At 45.5% G+C, this 18,407-nt stretch overlaps 1 protein-coding gene and 1 long non-coding RNA gene across 2 annotated transcripts; one reads left to right on the plus strand and one right to left on the minus strand.

Moving 5' to 3' along the window:
• Window positions 1-1,421: 1,421 nt before the first annotated feature.
• LOC120676437 (probable glutathione S-transferase GSTF1) lies at window positions 1,422-2,701 on the plus strand. The gene is made up of 3 exons (XM_039957699.1): window positions 1,422-1,685; window positions 1,803-1,851; window positions 1,963-2,701. Exons 1-3 carry the CDS (start codon window positions 1,536-1,538, stop codon window positions 2,436-2,438), a joined length of 675 nt encoding a protein of 224 aa, XP_039813633.1. The 5' UTR covers window positions 1,422-1,535; the 3' UTR covers window positions 2,439-2,701.
• Window positions 2,702-5,081: 2,380 nt separating this feature from the next.
• LOC120671812 lies at window positions 5,082-6,849 on the minus strand. The gene is made up of 2 exons (XR_005673876.1): window positions 6,386-6,849; window positions 5,082-5,383 (listed from the first exon to the last, which is right to left on the minus strand). It is a non-coding gene; the product is annotated as an uncharacterized LOC120671812 (long non-coding RNA).
• Between the last annotated feature and the right edge of the window lie 11,558 nt (window positions 6,850-18,407).

The raw sequence follows: 18,407 nt of genomic DNA on the forward strand, positions 1-18,407 counted from the left end.
TATAGACCAGACTTGGCCCGCATTGATTGGTCATGAACTCCAAATCAAGCAAACCATTTGTAGCCTTGTCTCCCGCAATACCATTCTGCAGAGTAGCCAATAGGTACACATGCACAATCCACCAGAATAATGTGCATATAGAATTAGTCTTCGAGTAAGAGAATTCGTGAATTGAAACCAATGTGACTCGAGTCTCTGGAATATATGAAGAACACATACGAAAATGAAGATGTCATCACCAGAAGTAGTTGCGAAACCCGAAGCTAACTCTTTCGTCACCAAAGCCAAAAGTGCATCCGCTCAAAAGGAGTCACCACCGCCGTCCAAGCCGGCGCCAGATCAGGGACCCCGAAGCCACCCATCGCGAACCACACTGAAGAGCCTCCACATGGGAGAGCCGAGACGTATGGCCAAGTGCTGGAAAGAACAAGACCGCCATGCATCTGCGCCACTACCAAGTGCGGCGCAGCTTCCACTGCGGCAGGAGAGCAGCAGCCGTGACGAAGACAGGCGCAATCCGGTATCAAGCATCCCCTCGACCTGGCTGCCATAGAAGCTCGCAGGTCCGGCCAAGAGCCAGCGGCCACCCGCACCACCGGCCAGGGAGAAGATAGCTGCGACCAAGAAGCCACCGCCGCCGTAGCCCGGTCGCCGATGCCATGGCGGCGCCAATCAGCCGTCCTAACAGGATCAGAGGCACCCACGCCGGTGAACGGAAGCCACGTAAACTTGCCCACACGCAGCCGCCGCCACGGTATCGGCCCTCCTGCCAGATCTGCTAGGGCTGCAGGCTCCTCGCGGCGCCACCCTTGGCCGCCTCGCACGGTCCCCCGCGCGCCTCGTGCCGCCCCTGGCCGTCGCACATCGCCCCTGGCCCCTAGCAAGCCGGAGCCAATCCCGGCCGCCACGCGCGGCTGCCCGCCCAGATCCGCGCGCAAGCGATCAAATTTGCCGGAGAGCTCCCCGCCGCCCCCATCCCAGGGGTCAACCGGACTTCGGTGTCACCCTCCGGCAGTGGTGAGGTTGGGTGGAGGGGAGGAAGGGGGCGGCGGCTATGGTTTTGCCGCCGCCCGAGTCTCCCGAGACCGGGGGCGACGGGCGGCCTCCTCTGTTTTTCGCTACCCCTAGCTTGAGATCGTAAGATTGCATTGAGCTCCTTGAACGGTATATATAGAGTATAGAAAAACTTAAGGGTAAGGCATCTCCCCAAACATATAGGAGTGTTCTCATCTAGCTAATATACTCGAACAAATACATCCGAATCAAGTGTGTGGAGGCAATTATGGTGTGCGACTCCTGTCCGGTTATCTATCACTGCTGACGTTGACGCACTTTTCCAACCAGCCGGCTTGATGCTTCGGGAGACCGCCACAACCACCAGCCACGCGGACCCAGCACTCCCATTAAAACCACTTGATTCCTCGCCTCTTCCAGGACGGCAGCAGCGGCCAGCGCACACCGCACACCGCACACCCCAGCTACCCCAACTCTCAGCAGCAGGCATCGCAGCAGCTGGTGGGCACGCGACGAAGGCAATGGCGCCGGTGAAGGTGTTCGGGCCGGCGAGGTCGACGAACGTGGCGCGGGTGCTGGTGTGCCTGGAGGAGGTGGGCGCCGAGTACGAGGTCGTCAACATCAACCTCCAGGCCAAAGAGCACAAGGGCCCTGAGCACCTTGCCAGAAACGTGAGTAACCTGTCTCACTCTCCCGTCGTTCATCGCTCTCTCGACCTCCGCTCCGATCCATGAGTAGTAGAGTAGAAGCAACTAAATAACTCGGTGTTCTCTCCTCCCTGCTAGCAGCCGTTCGGCCAGATCCCGGCGTTCCAGGACAGTGATGTCGTGCTCTTCGGTACACCACTGCTGGCTCTGCTTTTTCAATTTGCCACCTGTCACTCTCAACAATGCAAGTCTCTCAAGTACGTCTTGCTGATTCCCTGACTCACTACCATATTTGCTTCAGAGTCCCGAGCGATCTGCAAGTACGTGCTCCGCAAGTACAAGTCAGCCGAGGCCGATGACCTCCTGCGCGAAGGCAACCTCAGGGAGGCGGCCATGGTGGACGTGTGGACGGAGGTGGAGGCGCACCAGTACAACCCGGCGCTGTCGCCCGTGGTGTACGAGTGCCTCATCGCCCCGGCCATGCGCGGCGTCCCCACCAACCAGAAGGTGGTGGACGAGAGCCTGGGGAAGCTCCGCAAGGTGCTCGAGGTGTACGAGGCGCGCCTGGCCGCGAGCAAGTACCTCGCCGGGGACTTCCTCAGCTTCGCGGACCTCAACCACTTCCCCCACACCTTCTACTTCATGGTGACGCCGCACGCGCCGCTCTTCGACTCGTACCCGCACGTCAAGGCCTGGTGGGAGAGGCTCATGGTGAGGCCGTCCTTGAAGAAGCTCGGCGCCACCATGGCTGCGGCTTCCGGCGCCAACAAGCCTTGATCGCACAGGACCTTGCGCTTAATGCCGATTCAACTTATGTATTGCTCAACTCATCAATAATGTATATGCGGCGGCTTTGTGTGCACCTGGTTTGTCGTTGAATAAAATTGTAGTTTGGTTATTGTTGCACGCTAGTGTAGTCCTGGCAAGTTGCGCCTTGTACACCTCCACGCAGACTTCATCCTAGCTGTTGTTCATCGTGAGTATGGATGACAAATGCTGTCACGACCCAAAGTTTAGAAACATGCTTAACAAATAATCAAGAGCATCATGAGTATCATTAATGCATAATGAAGCATCATTTGCATATTTTTTGCATGAATTTATTTGATTATTTGGCTTGTGCAAATGAATGCTTGTGAAGGAAGTTTAATTTTTCTATGCAACCGTGCCTCCAAATTTTTTATTCAAATACTAGAATTTAAAATTTGAATTTAAAATATTTTTGTGGAATTTTATGACCTTTGAACCGAGCCATAAAATTCTTGAAAGGTTTAAAAACAGCCATTTTATTTAATTTACTGCGACCAATTTACAAAAGCGTTTTGAGTAATTCTTGCTGCAGTGCATTCTTGGTAAATTTATCTTGCTTCTGTTAAAATTTGATAATTTTTGGAGGTCGGGAAGCCTTAGTTTCTAAATTTTGAAGTTAGATCGACGTTTTCACCTTGCCTTCTCTCCCAGACCCACCTGTCAGCGGGCCTATGGCAGAACCAGTTAAAATTATACCAGTTTGAGTGCATTAAACACCTAAACGCACCTCAACCGATATAATCACTGATCCTTCGGGTAACATCCCGATATAGCCACTGAATATCGGATCGTAATACAAGTATACATTCCGCACGAAGGCGAGTTAGAGATACAACAATCCATAATATTTTACATTACATAGATAAGGGTGTAATTTACATTAGAGTTGAAGCTACAAAGTTGAAGAACTTTAAAGAAATTTTACAGAAACTAAGTGTAAAAGAGAAGTGCTGCAGCGGAAAAGTAAAACACGATATACAAACGTCGTAGGGGTGATGTCTTGATAAGCCCGAACATGACATCATTCATCCGAACCATAGCTGGTAGATGGTTCCCATTCCATTGTCCAGCCAGCAGGTAAAGCACTAGCTCAAGTCATACTATTGTTTGAGTCCTCCAAAGTTATTCCTGAAAATAAGATCACAAGCAAAACTGAGTATACTAATACTCAGCAAGACTGACCTGTCCAAGAGTATATATATCTCTTTAACTAGACATGCAAGGCTTATAGAGGTTCTGGGTTTTTTTTGCTGAAAAGCAACAAAGAGTAGATCCTTACTTTCAAGTTTTAGCTTTCAAATTCTAGTTTTATTAACCATTCTAGATTTGCACCTATCTATACAAACATGGTATAGAAATTATTTGCATCCAACAATTTGAGTATCATCAATGTTCCACTTCTTACTCTATACAGCAAAGGGATTAAGCAGTCTCATTCAGCGTGAGAGGCAGACAATTCTGAATCAAAATTCAATATTGCAAGGATAAATCTAGCACACATGCTTGAAGCACCGTTGAGTCACTTCCAAGCAACCTTTGGCTTCTCATTCCGGTTCATGGATCAGGGCCACTCTCCCCGACTATAGGGCACTCTATCTCGTCCCATAGGGCACTCAACTCATCCCTCATAGTCATAGTGAAGCACTATGAGTTCTAATATCTCTTATCATGTTATTCATCTTATCCTTAAGAGAGAGTGGGAGGTATGTCCACTTGCTGGGCCGAGAAGTTACTAGGCTTGCCACGTACCATATTTACAGCATGTGGTTAGTACTTTCAAATGGTTAACCACCGCTACCACACACTATGGCCTTAACAAATTCATGTAGACAGACGGACTTCAAATGATGAGGTTGACCAAATCCGTCCATGGTCCTTATAGTGATTGCCGGAAGTAAACAATCAACTCCTATAAATCTCGTGAGAGACAGGAAATCCCTCGACTTTTACCGGTCCTATTAGCATAGCATCTAGTCGAACTCTGTTTCTAGTGTTCAAACAATAGGTTCCTAGAATTATGCATTTAAGATTTGCATTCAACTCCAATAACTTAAATGCACAAGTAAATGGTAATAAGCTGCATAAAATAATAGGATTATGCACCGGGGCTTGCCTGTATTCACTACAAAAAATCTGTTGATCCATGATGATTAAATTTCATCATAGATCACTAAAAAACTGTCATAAAACAATATCTATGACGATCTCGAATTCCATCATGTATTGAGCATAACAAATCACACCTCATGACGTTTCTTAAATTTTCGTCATAGATTGCTTGATCGATGACGTTTTGAAACCATCATAGAATGTTCTAGGGCCCCCAAAGCCCAACCCAAACCCATTTTCTATGATGAAAATAAACATCACAAACAGTATAATTTTCGTCATAGATAATGCCACGTGTTCAACCATCGATGACATGAATACTGACGTGGCATCTGACATGGCGGCTAACATGGTTGATGACATGGCAACGAGCAGGTGATGTGGCAAGTGATGTCAGCCTCTAAGCCCAATTTTGAAAGGGCCCAATTCAAAGTGGGCCTAATTTCAGCCCAAACATTCATTATTAGCCAACCAAATTCAGCTTTATACACAGTCCATACAAAAAAAAACAGCCCACCAGTTTTTCAAGCCCACTTATTAAAACAATATTTCCATCCCAGAAATCACAATAAGCAATTACAACCCATTTTCTGAATTACAACACCAAATTTCACAAGATACAAGACAATATGCAGTGACATTTCATTATACATTAGAAGCTAACAAAAAAAGTAATGGATCAACCCCTTAGTTGCCATCTTCAAATTTTGATCTTGCATTAAAAGCAATGCACCATGGTAGATAAGCCAATCCAGCAGTGTCGACAAGCCGTCTCATGGACCTTGTTAGTTGTCATCAATAAACTACAACAACCGAAATAGAATATGTATCAACACCAATATACAAGTATTCTAGCTGTTGTGAAAACAGAACTAAAAACGGTAGCATAGAAGATAACAGCTAACTAGACACTGTTTTGGAACGGACAGGAGAGCTACTAGGCATGCATGGACAGTGCTTCAGTACAGCAAGTGCAAAAACGTGACAACAGGAAGTACTCTAATTTCTTTTTGTGCATACATGCTAACACGCCTGACAGGCACAAATAATGAATTGAAAGCTGAATCGAACCATACTAGATGTTTGTACAAGCAATTAGATTCAGTTAATTGCAAAGAGCACTAGCAGTAGCAGATCAAATAAATAGATTTACAATATCTCATGACTACACATTAAAAGATATCACATATGTAAAGAGACCCAAAAAGGACAAGATATTGGGCAAATCCTAGTGACAAGCTAACTGGCAATATGCCTCTTTACTTTAATTGGAGAATGCAAGCATGCTTGCCCAATAAATCATTTCTCCTCTCTTAGAAACTAAACACTGATAGTAAACAGATCCAATTTCAACAATCATGTGGATTGCATTTCATTTGCATACTAATCCTAGAACTGAAATGGATTGTACCAGTCATGGATGATTGAAACAATGAGCTAGATAAAATTACTGCTGCCAGTCATGGATTGCATGAAAGTGACTGATTAAAATAGGAACAAATACATAAATGATCTTCATTTCTTGATATTTTGCAAGGTGGACATTACAAGTTCGATTGCAACAATGCATCACTAAATTAGTTTCTGAATCAAGTACTGAACTATGAGATGTATGAACATCTACCATATGCATTCACTGGATTTTTAATTTCTGCAAGAAAACTTGGTGCCACGGAGCTTCCAAAGGACCATAACACACGAAGTTAGTCCTAACCATGATAAATTGTTGCGCACAAATGGAAGGTGCACATGGCTGAATCGCTAGCATAAATTGAATCGAGAAAGGAACAAGAACACCAGCGTACCATGGTAATGTATTTCCCTCCTCTTAGGAGGATGAGGATACGGAGGGGAGGGCCGCCTCTCCCCATCCCAGTGGGGACGATGCGGCGGCAATGGATCCAGTGACCACGGATCCAGTCAAGTTGGATCCGTGAGGGTACACCTGCTGATGCAAACACTCAAGATCAGAGCAGGACACGAACAGATCGGCAAAGGGACATCGAAAGAACGTGCGACATATGGAGCTGCGGTACAAGATCATGTAGATCTACGCGAATGCCGCATTGGTTTCGCCGTCGGCCGCGCCATTCCTGCCCACCGACGAGGGGGAGGACAGTGATGGCAACAACAAGTGTCGGGGCCATGAGGATGCTTGGCGGCGCTGCTTGCGGGGGACCCGCTCAAGCCGTGCCCGCAGCTGCGAGCGGCAGCAGCCAGAGCTGCGGCACCTGCGGCGCGTGCATCATGCGGCGGCAGGCCAGAGCCATGGCACACGAGCAGCCCGCGTCGCTTGCGCCCCTCCACCGCGCATGGTGGCCGGCCACGAGCACAGGCGCCCCTATACCCACGCCCCTCCACCGCGCCATTATAGCCTCTCCACCACGCCCGCGGCTGGCCACGAGCAGGTGCCACCTGCGCCTGCTGCATCGGCGGCAGCGCTGGCGGGCATGGCCGGTGGCCGACCGAACCCCTGGTGGCGGCGCTGGATGTTAGCCGGTGGTTGCTGTTCGGGTGAGAAAAGAAGATGGAGTAAGGGAACTAGGGCACCCCTTCGACAGCCTGTTTTCTTTTTATATGAGGCAGAGGCTGATGGCAGCCGTTCGATCAGATCGAACGGTCTAGATGAACTCCGTATTAGGGTGGTTTGCAAGTTGATGGGCCGAGCGGCACTTTTGGGCCGCACTGCTGGGCTGCGGGACGTGCTTAGCAGCACAAATTTTGAGCTATTTTCTAACTTATTTTTCTAATTAAGATATATTTGTTAAATAATTTATAAAAATATTATCCTATATTTTTTATATGTAATAGACAACATCTAAATTTTATTCTAGGAGTTTCAAGAATTTCAGAACTCAGTTACTATTTTTAAGAGTTTAAATGAATTTCTGCGAATTTAATTGAATTAATTATGGTTGAACTACATGTATCTCAAAAAATGCTTCACAAATTTCACAAATTTTTTTCTTAATTATATGTGTTATAATATATCTCAAATCCTAAAAGTAAATGAAAAATTCAAATATTTGCTAGCGATAATTTGAACTTCTACTCGCAATCCTGATATAAAATAATTGTAATAATATCTTAATTTGGTCAAATAATTCTAAAAATTAACATGATAACATATTTTGGGTCCATAATCTTGCCATAAAAAATTTAAGTAATTTTAGTAAAGTTGGACCATACATTATTCATAAAAGTATACATCTCTCACATAATTTCTTATAACTCAATTGAAACTTTGAGATTTGAGTAGCTCATTATATTTTCGAACTCGTACGGATCTCAGATTTGGACACAAGCTTATGTTAACCATAATAATAGAAATTATGAAGTTAAATTAGCTATTGTTTTGTAAAAATATGTATTTCTACTCTATGCTTAAATGAAAGAAAAAAAAGTTATATGAAGAAGATTCAAGAAATCCTAATTGACTTACAAACAAATGCAATTAAACGAAAGAACATGATTTTAGAAAAATTTAAGAAAAAGAATCATCGAATTTGGAGTTCATACGCGGGAGAAATACCAGTTAAAAATTTTAATTCCGAATTAAAAAGAGAAATACCGATCATATTTGTGTTCTTCAGTCTTTGCATCACCCACGTGGCATAACATATTAAAATACCTTTAATGCTGAAGAAACTCACAAACGAGGACGTAGTACAGTGGTAATGCCGCAAGTTTTCGTCAGCTAGCTCGCAAGTTCGATTCCCTGGGAGCACAAGTTTGTTTTTGTTTTGCAGAAATACTATGACTATTTAATGTATACTAAAATGCATAATGCGCTTGTCAACCACTTGTGCGCTACCAGCTCAGTGGTAAGGCTTCAATGCTTCCATCCGTGATGGTGTTTGTTGGAGCCTAATTTTTGGCAGTTTGTTTTTCAATTTTTCAGGTTTTTTTAGTTTTACTCACCCACGTGGTGTATAGAAATTTTTATTATAACAAGCCTTGGCAGGAAGGAAATGGTGGTATATTGGTAGGCGCTGTCCACTCTAAGCCTCATGTGCTGGGTTCGAACCCTGTCCTTGCTGCAATTTTTCACATTTTTATGAATCCTTCTCCCTCCAATTTTCTGTGGCCGAATGGGTTTGCCCAAGTTTGGCTGTGCTGTCAAAAATAAAAATATTTTGGTGCACTAAAATTCCAAACAATTTACTGGCGCAGTGGTTGCATTGATTTTGTCGAAAGCTAAGGTGCTGGTTTCTATTCCCGCCAGAATCAATTTTTCTTAATTTTTATCCTATTATTTTTCTGGCGTGGGCTGAGCCAAGAAAGGCCACGAACTGGACCTGGGCTGCGTTGGGACAATGGGCTGTAGCGAGATAAATGATAGTTTGAGCGGGATAAAAGAAAAGAGAAAGGAGTTTGGTCCAAATTATGGTTTGAGCACCATATAAAATCCATGACGATATAATTTTTATTCTATGATGTTTTCATATATTTGTCAAAGATACTAGGCCCAAATTAGAGCCCATATGGGCTATTTGTAAATCTATGACGAAAATTAATAAATCGTCATAGATCATGTCTGTTTATGACGATTTTCGTAAAGGTCACTGAAAATTCGTCATGGATCAAAGGATTTTTTGTAGTGATTGAAGTCTAGAGAGTCAGTAGTCTTTGGTTCTTCCGAATCAGAGTTCGGGGCTTCAGTTAATTCAACGTTGGCCTGAGCTTCTGAGAAAACCACATCTGGTTCCTAGATAATTTCGTATGTTCTGTCGGCTAATGATGTTTCTATATGCAATACAGTAAATGTAAATTAGTGAAGTGCTTGAGTCTAGCTTTCCTTCACTAAAGAGTTGAAAACAAGTCAAGAAAATAACCATTCATTTTCTATCTACTGGGCAGTCATTTATGGAGTAAAAAGGAACATAAGGAACTCCATAAAATAGCCCAACTAGCTAAATATGGTTTGAAGTCAAAAGAAAAAGAAAAGGTGATTTATATCAAAATAAATCACAAAAAGATTTTTAAAATAAATCCTTTTTAAGATATAAACAATATAGAGAAGAGAAGTTTTAAATGCATGAGTTAAAGTCTACTAATATGTTTTGAAAACTTTTGAAAAGTTTGATATGCTTCAAAGGTCACATGTCCAAAGCTTATTTAAAATATGACTTCCAAAATAAAAGATCCAAGTTAAAAGACCTATGAAGTAATTCTATTTTTAAAACCAACTACTCAAAGTTTCAATGCAAGCTCATAGCATCATCATAAAAGAGCTACTCACAAGGAATCAAACAAATTAATTTCACATTTTTCTGATTTTCTACACATTTCTAGAATTTTTCAAAGTTCACAATGCAAAGAACTTAAACCCTTACAAAAAGACCCTTGAAAAGAATTGAATTAGAGCAATCAGGTCCCTGGAATTAAAGATTCCTTGCAAATAGGCCCTTGGCCGGTTTTGGGAAGGGGAACAGGGGAGGGTGGCCGGATCCCGGCGAGGAGGGTCGCCGGCGGCGAGGGAGGGATGGTCAGAGAGCAAGAGGGGGTTAAGGCGCACCTGTTGGTGTGCGGGGATGGGCGCGGGGTGGCTGTGAAGGGGGTCATCGACGGTGGCGCAGATCGTGGAGGCGGGGGTGCTTGTCGACAGCGAGGTTCCCATTGGGGAACGTCGATGAGAGGAGGGGGATTATCTTCACTAGGTCTCAGTGAAGCTTTCTGAGGGGTTGTGGTAGTCGGGGAGGGATGGTGGCGACTGGTCGGTGGCGGACTAAGGTTGCCAAACATGTGAGGGAGGGCGGTGGTGGTGGATGGCCATCGGTAGAGGACGGTGAGGGCTATTTATAGGCTCAGCAGGGAAAAGATAAGCAAGGGAAGCAAGGGATGAGCTCGTCGGAGCTTGTGGGCGAGATCCCGTGGTGGCGGTGGCAATGCCATGGGCGGCCGGCGAGGTGGCGGGTCAAGGAGCTTGCGGGACGGCGTGGCGCTGCGCAAGGGTTCCAGCAGAGGCGGCGCAAAAGGCGGCGGTGTTGCACGTGCAACGCGTGGAGGCGGCGGAGCGGCACGGGGAGGAGAAACTGGCGGCGGTCAAGCTCACCGGAGATGGAATCAGGGGCGGTGGCGGACTGCCTTGGGGAAGGAGAAAAGGGGCGCCGCAAAAGGGGAAATGCATCGAGGAGGGGCCGAGGAGGCTCACCGGCGCATCAGTTGGCGGCCTGGGGCAGCCGCTGGGCCGGGGAACCGGTGGCAAAGTGCGGCGGCGCCCTCTGTTTCTCGGTAGCCCGAGGTTGAAGAAACTGTGGGTGGGCTAGTTTGCAATTACAGGAAAGTTCAAGGGGCTAACTGCAAACTAAAATTCCCCACTAATTTAGGGCTCAAATGAAAAAAATGCCCAACATGAAAGTTGTTCAATTTTTCAAGATCTACAACTTTCATGTTATGCAAATTTGCACTAGATCAAAGGTTTTGAAAATATTTTTATAATTTCAAAAGAACATTATTCCATTAAGGAAACAAATACTTTTTAATAGCAAACATATAATATTTTTGGGCTAGAATAAAATAATGCTACTAAGTAGATATTTTTAGCATATTTGCAATAAGGCCCATAACAAGTTGAAAATACTTTTCAAGCCAAAACTTTTTGCAACAAAGTACTTATAATTTTTCATAATTACCAAAATACCCCTAGTTTTGCATAAAATAATTTTTAACTATGAAACATAATAAGCACCAAATCCACACATTAAACCCTAATTTAGCATCTAGACACCTGAGGTGTCACAGGGCCCCACCTATTAGCTTCGCCCCCCACCTCTCATGTTGCTCCTTGTCGCTGCATTGGGCAGCAGGGGCGGCGGTGCCCCACCGCCGGCCGCCCGATTGGCCACCGTGGCCGGCCGCCAAGGCGCCGAGCCCGCCCGTCCGCCTCCCCTCCTTCATTTAAGCCGGCCACTCCCCTTCCAAACCCTGCCCCTTTCCCCATCCTCCCCATCTCCATTGCCGCCGCTCCAGAGCTCCGCCGCCTCCCGATTCGCCCGCTCCGGTGAGCCATCCTTCAATTCCTCACGCTGGGACCTTTCCCTCCCTCTTCTCTACTGATTCCGGTGCTCACCCGACTCCCTCTCTTGCCGTGCAGGGCTCCCGCCGCCGGTGTCCGCCCGCCGCCGCCCCACCTCGCCGGGCCGCCTCCCCGCCGCCTCTCCTCGCCGTCCGCCGCCGGGGTGAGCTTCGCCGACCTCGGGGACACGCCGTGCGCTCGTTTGCCTGGCCCTTCCCGCTCTGCTCCGCTCAGTTGCCGTCTGCCGCCGTCGCCGTGGCGCGCCACGCGCGTGCGCGGTGCGCCGTGGGAGGATGTGACGCACGTAGCGGTAGCTACCCACACAAGCCAACGGTCACGATCCCACGAAGATGGCTTTAGGATTGGTTAGGTGTAGGACAATTACACATGAATTGCCAGCATGGCAGGAGTCCTGTCGCAGGAGTCAAAGCTACTCCACGCGCCAATCGTCAAAGTACATGATGATTTGGCAGGAGTCTTGTCATTTTTCTCTTTATGACTGGTAGGAGTCTTCATCTTCCTTGAGAAGGAACCGGATAGGACAGTACTACAAAATAGTACTGACGGAGGTGTTTAGGTCCCAAAAATTTTACTACAGTAGACATCACATCGAATCTTCAAACACATACATGAAATATTAAATGCAGTTGAAAAAATAACGAATTACACAGTTCAACTGTAATTTATGAGACGAATCTTCTAAATCTAATTAATTCTTGATTGGATATTAATTATCAAATAACAACAAAAGTGCTACAGTACTCAAATCCAAAAAAAAATCGCGAACTAAATGAGCCTGGAATTAGGTTGCTTCATTGCTGCTCTGGAAGATGGCCGAGAGGAGACATAAAATAAAAGGGTGAAAAAACACAGAATAGTGTAAAGGGAATAAAAAATTAAATTAAAGCTAGTATACTATGATACCAGACCCTAAATTTTAAAACCCTAAATACTAAAACCTAAATATCCTAAACTCTAAAACTCCAAACCCTACAACCCTAAACACTAAACCATAAACCCTAAATCGCTAAAACCCTAATCTCCGAAAATCGAAATCACTAAACTCTAACCCTAAACCCTAAACTTTAAAACCCTAAATAGTAAAACGCTAAACCCTAAATACTCTAAACTCTAAAACTCTACCCTAAACTCTAAACCCTAACCCTAAGCCCTAACTCTAACCCTAAATCCTAAATCAAAACGGTAAATTCGAAAACCATAAACCTTCAACTCTAAATTTTTTATAAAAAAAATCTATAACCCCAAATCCTAAACCATAATCTCTAATCCTAAACTCTGAAAGTCCTAAAAATACAAACTCTCGAACCATAAATTCTAAAGATCTTAAAGTCTAACCCTAAACACTAAATCATAATCCTTAAAAGTAAAACCCAAACCCACAACCCTAAACAAACAATCTACTTTTGATTAAGTTAAGATAAACAGTTCACCTACACCCTTCGCTTTTCAAAAAAAAAACACCTGTACTACTTTCCAATTCGGTCAAAGAAATACTCCCTCCATTCAACTATCCAAGGCCCATTAGAAAATCTGAAAAATCCATCTATATAAGGCCTATTTCTGTTTTCCCTCGTAGTCAGATGACGCTCGACGCTTCGTTCTCGTCGCGGCAGTAACTCCGCCGCCCGCGCGCGCAACGAGATGAAACCCGAGGCTTGGCGACGGATCCACTGCGCCACCGTTTATTCTCCGCGTTTTCCATCTTCCGCACCTTCCTCCTTTCTTTCTTTCCCGTTCGACCATGGACGTCTCGCCGCTCGTCGGCCTGGGCGATGATGCGCGCGACGGGCTGGACGTCTCGCTGCATGAGGGGCCGGACGTCGAGCCGGTCGTCTGCCAAGCCGTCGAAGCGCGCGACGGCGAGGAGGATTGGCACGTCGAGGCTGTTCAGCGCGACGGCGAGGATTGGCCCGCCTTGGCTGTTCTACGCGACGGCGTGGAGAAGCGGCGCGTCGTCCTTGGCGAGGACGTTGCCCTTGGCGTGCAGCCGCGCGTCGTCCTTGGCGAGGGTGGAAGTTAAAAGGCAGCGATTTTTTTGGATTGGCAAGTTTGGCTTCCAGCCGTGCACGCACTAAAAGAAATCCTTTAAATCCTTTGATCCATGACGAATTTTCAGTGCACTTTACGAAAATCGTCATAAACAGACATGATCTATGACGATTTATTAATTTTCATCATAGATTTACAAATAGCCTATATGAGCTCTAATTTGGGCCTAGTATCTGTGACAAATATATGAAAACGTCATAGAATGAAAATTATATCGTCATGGATTTTATATGGCGCTCAAACCATAATTTGGACCAAACTCTTTTCCCTTTTCTTTTATCCCGCTCAAACTATTATTTATCTCGCTACAGCCCATTGTCCCAACGCAGCAAGTCCAGTTCGTGGCCTTTCTTGGCTCAGCTCACACCAGAAAAATAATAGGATAGAAATTAAGAAAAATTGATTCTGGCGGGAATAGAAACCAGCACCTTAGCTTTCGACAAAATCAATACAACCACTGCGCCAGCAATTTGTTTGGAATTTTAGTGCACCAAAATATTTTTATTTCTGACAGCTCCACAGCCAAACTTGGGCAAACCCATTCGGCCACAGAAAATTGGAGGGAGAGGATTCATAAAAATGTGAAAAATTGCGGCAAAGACAGGGTTCGAACCCAGCACATGAGGCTTAGTGTGGACAGCACCTACCAATATACCACCATTTACTTCATGCCAAGGCTTGTTATAATGAAAATTTCTACTCACCATGTGGCTGAGTAAAACTAAAAAAACCTGAAAAATTGAAAAAAAACTGCCAAAAATTAGGCTCGAACACACACCATCACGGATGGAAACATAGAAGCCTTACCACTGGGCTGATAGCGCTCAAGTGGACGACAAGCGCATTATGCATTTTAGTATACATTAAATAGTTGCATTATGCGTTTTAGTATACATTAAATAGTCGTTGTATTTCTGCAAAACAAAAGCAAACCTGTGCTCCCAGGGAATCGAACTTGCGAGCTAGTAGTAGCTGACAAAAACTTGCGGCATTACCACTGTACTACGTTCTCGTTTGTGAATTTTTTCAGCATATGATCGGTATTTCTCTTTTTAATTCGAAATTAAAATTTTTAACTGGTATTTCTCCCGTGTATGAACTCCAAATTAGATGATTCTTTTTCTTAATTTTTTCTAAAATAATGTTCTTTTGTTTAATTGCATTTGTTTGTAAGTCAATTAGGATTTCTTGAATTTTCTTCATATAACTTGTTTTCTTTCATTTAAGCATAGAGTAGAAATACATATTTTTACATAACAATAACTAATTTAACTTTATAATTTCTATTATTATGGTTAACATAAGCTTGTGTCCAAACCTGAGATCTGTACGAGTTCGAAAATATAATGAGTTACTCAAATCTTAAAGTTTCAATTGAGTTATAAGAAATTATGTGAGAGATGTATCCTTTTATGAATAATGTATGGTCCAACTTTACTATAATTATTTAATTTTTTTATGGCAAGATTATAGACCTAAAATATATTATTATGTCAATTTTTAGAATTATTTGACCAAATTTAGATATTATTACAATTATTTTATAACAGGATTGCGAGTAGAAGTTCAAATTATCGCTAGCAAATATTTGAATTTTTCATTTACTTTTAGGATTCGAGCTATATTATAACATATGTAATTAAAAATATTTTTGCGAAATTTTTGAAGCATTTTTTGAGATACATGCTCAACCATAATTAATTCAAATAAATTTGCAGAAATTCATTTAAACTCTTAAAAATAGTAACTGAGTTCTGAAATTCTTAAAACTCCTAGAATACAATTTAGATGTTGTCTATTACATATAAAAAAGAGTAAAATGCACTGGGGGTCCTTAAACTAGTTGACCTGTTTTGTTTAGGTCCATGAACTTCGAAAATGCATTTATAGGTCCACAATCTATTCAAGTGTGTCATCTAGGTCCAAAATATCTCTGACCACCATTGACTGCCTACGTGGACAGCCACGTCCGATCTAACGGGGCCGCCTCCCCCATCCTTTCATCTCCTTTGTTCCCGCACCGCCGGGCCGCTGCAGCCCCGCTGCTCGGCTCCCTCCCCGTGCCTCGGCCATGGGCGCCCCTGCTCCCTCCCCGCGCCGGCCATGAGTGCGCCCCTCCTCCCTTCCTCCTCCGGCCTCAGCTCCACGCTGCCGCGGACTCTCCCCTCCTCCCTCGCCGCGCCGCCCCGGTCCTCCTCCTCCTCCCTCGCCACGGAGGCGCCCCGCCGCCGGCCGGATCCACGCGCGGCGCGGCGTTGCCCCGCCCCCGGCAGCGCGGACCGAGCTCGGGCCGTCTCTCTGGCCGCCGGCCATGGCGGGTCATGGTGCGGCCATGGCAACGGCGGCCCCTCCTCCCTCCCTCTCCCTCCCTCCTCCCTCCCTCTCCCTCCCGCTCGAGCTCACGGGGGGGGGGGGGGGCAGAGCAGGGCGCCGCCGCGGCCCCTGCTCTGTGGCGAGCAGGACCGGGCACGCGCGGCGGGCAAGTGTCCTCCCTGCTCACGCAGAGCAGTGAGCCGCGCCGCCCCTCCCCACCTTGAGCTGGCCCACGCACTGGCACCGGCGGCGCGGAGGAGGTGCGGAAGACGGCGGTGTCAAGGACGCGGCGGCGGGCCTCCCTCTGCTCCAGCCCGCCGTGAGAGCAGCGAGGGGGCGCACCCGTCGCAGGCCGCCGAGCCGCGAGGAGGGGCGCCGGCCAAGGCAGGAGGTGGCGCCACCGGATCCCCGCCGAGGAGGTAGGAGCGCCGGATCCCGCGGGATCCTGTCCGCGCCGCCCTCCCCGCCGCCATCTGCGAACGCCATCCGCGCAAGCCGCTCGCTCGAGGAGCCAAGCCGCCGGGGGCAGGAGCGGGCACCGCGAGCTCCGCCGCCGGGGGCAGGGGCTAGCGCCAGCCCGCGCACGCAAGGAGCTCCGCCTCGCCGCCGTGGTCACCCCGCCGCGCACCCGCGCGCCATGGCCGCCGTCCCGCCGCCGCGCAGGGGCTCGCGCAGGCCGGGGGAGGAAGAAGAAGGGAGGAGGCCGACATAGGGGCCCCACATGTAAGGATCCACGTCACCGCACAGTCAACCTGCCACATCAGCTTCTAGGGTATGGCGTGGCTGAATTGGACCTAGATGACACACTTGAATAGATTGTGGACCTATAAATGCATTTTCGAAGTTCATAGACCTAAACAGAACAGACCAACTAGTTTAAGGACCCCCAGTGCATTTTACTCTATAAAAAAATATTAAAATATATAGGATAATATTTTTATAAATTATTTAACAAATACATCTTAATTAGTTAACAGGGGATCCGCCGGGGGAAACGGAGTAATTACAGGATTAATTGGTTTTTTGCTTAACAAGGAAGGATTAAATAGATTTCTCTCCTTGTTAACTCTTCCTTGTTCTTTGAGTCATGAACAAATGGGCCTTAGATAGTTGGATGGAGGGAGTAGTACGATTTTTTGATTCAATAAGAGCCTGCACACGCACGTTGTGTGCCCCTTGCTAGTTGTGCCGTACCACCAAAAATAAATGAAAGAGAGAAGGTTAGTGTGAAGAGATGTGAACGCATTAGATGTTGGATTCGTATCAAGGATTAATGACAGAAGATAGCAATCCATGTGGCTTCCTCGGCATCAATCTTGATGCACGCAGCAACGGCCGATAAGCATGGCGGTAGCTACCGCTACGTGCATCTGAACATTTGGCCCGTGGGCGCGCCCACACCCCGGGTCAAGGCCGCCGGCCTGGCTTGACCTGGATGGTGGGCCGCTGGCCCCCTGGGCCCACCCGTCAGTGGCCTGGGGCGGCAGTTTCGTATAGATCTAGCGTTTTGAAGAGCCCTTGTTTGTGCAGTAAAGTTGTAAAATATGTATAAATTCGTACATGTCTCTAAAAATTGAGACATTTGTTTTGTTTGATTCCTGTGCCTCAGATCTACCATGGAAAAATATTGGCTTGCATGTTGCTATGTTTTAGATTTATCTATACTTTATGTTTGTAAAAGTGATTAAAATGCTTAGTTAATTCTCTACTATTCTAAAAATATCAAACTAAATTTTGTTAGCATCCTTGTAAAATTATATTTCCAGTAGTGTCACTTGTTTTCATGCATCTTTACTATTAATAGAGTTTTAGTGTGTTTTTGTGCTTGCTGTCTGAAGGCTTGTTTACTGCATATCTATTTGCAAAAAAAATGATAAAATGGTAAACCAGTTCTGTTAGCTTCATTTTCATATCTAGTATCGGTGATAATTTTCTGAGATATGTTCAATGAAGTTTGCATGTGTTTTCTGATTTAACTTGTTTGGACTAGCTGAAACTTGTAATATTCATAAGTGGTTTTAGAAAAATGTTTTCGCTGCAAATCAAACTATAATGAGTTCCTTATGATGTCCTCTATATACTTGAATTATTTCATGATTTATACTTGCTGTAGAAATTTCTGTTTATTAATTTTTCTATTAGTTACTTGTGTGTGATTGCTATTGCTTGTGTTATTTTGTGTCACCGCATGTGATGCTTTTCATTATTCATGACATATCATTTCATGAACCAAACATAGCATCACACTAATGCATACATCTCATTCATGCATTATAGTGATCCAACCGTCGGAGAACGAGCCAGTTGAGCCCACCGAGTCCGTTGAGCCTGAGCCCGGTGTTGAGTTTGTGGTTGAGCCCGAAGCTAACCAAGACAAGCAGCTAAGCATGATTCCTTGAACCTATTTAATTTGATGTAATTGTTGA

Source organism: Panicum virgatum, chromosome 5N, assembly GCF_016808335.1.
Source record: "Panicum virgatum strain AP13 chromosome 5N, P.virgatum_v5, whole genome shotgun sequence".
Lineage (NCBI taxonomy): Eukaryota > Viridiplantae > Streptophyta > Magnoliopsida > Poales > Poaceae > Panicum > Panicum virgatum.

Coding starts and splice junctions, on each gene's coding strand:
- LOC120676437 (XM_039957699.1), top strand. CDS start 1,536: ATGGCGCCGGTGAAGGTGTTCGGGCCGGCGAGGTCGACGAACGTGGCG. Junction 1,686..1,802: donor CTGAGCACCTTGCCAGAAAC/GTGAGTAACCTG, acceptor CCCTGCTAGCAG/CCGTTCGGCCAGATCCCGGC. Junction 1,852..1,962: donor CAGTGATGTCGTGCTCTTCG/GTACACCACTGC, acceptor TATTTGCTTCAG/AGTCCCGAGCGATCTGCAAG.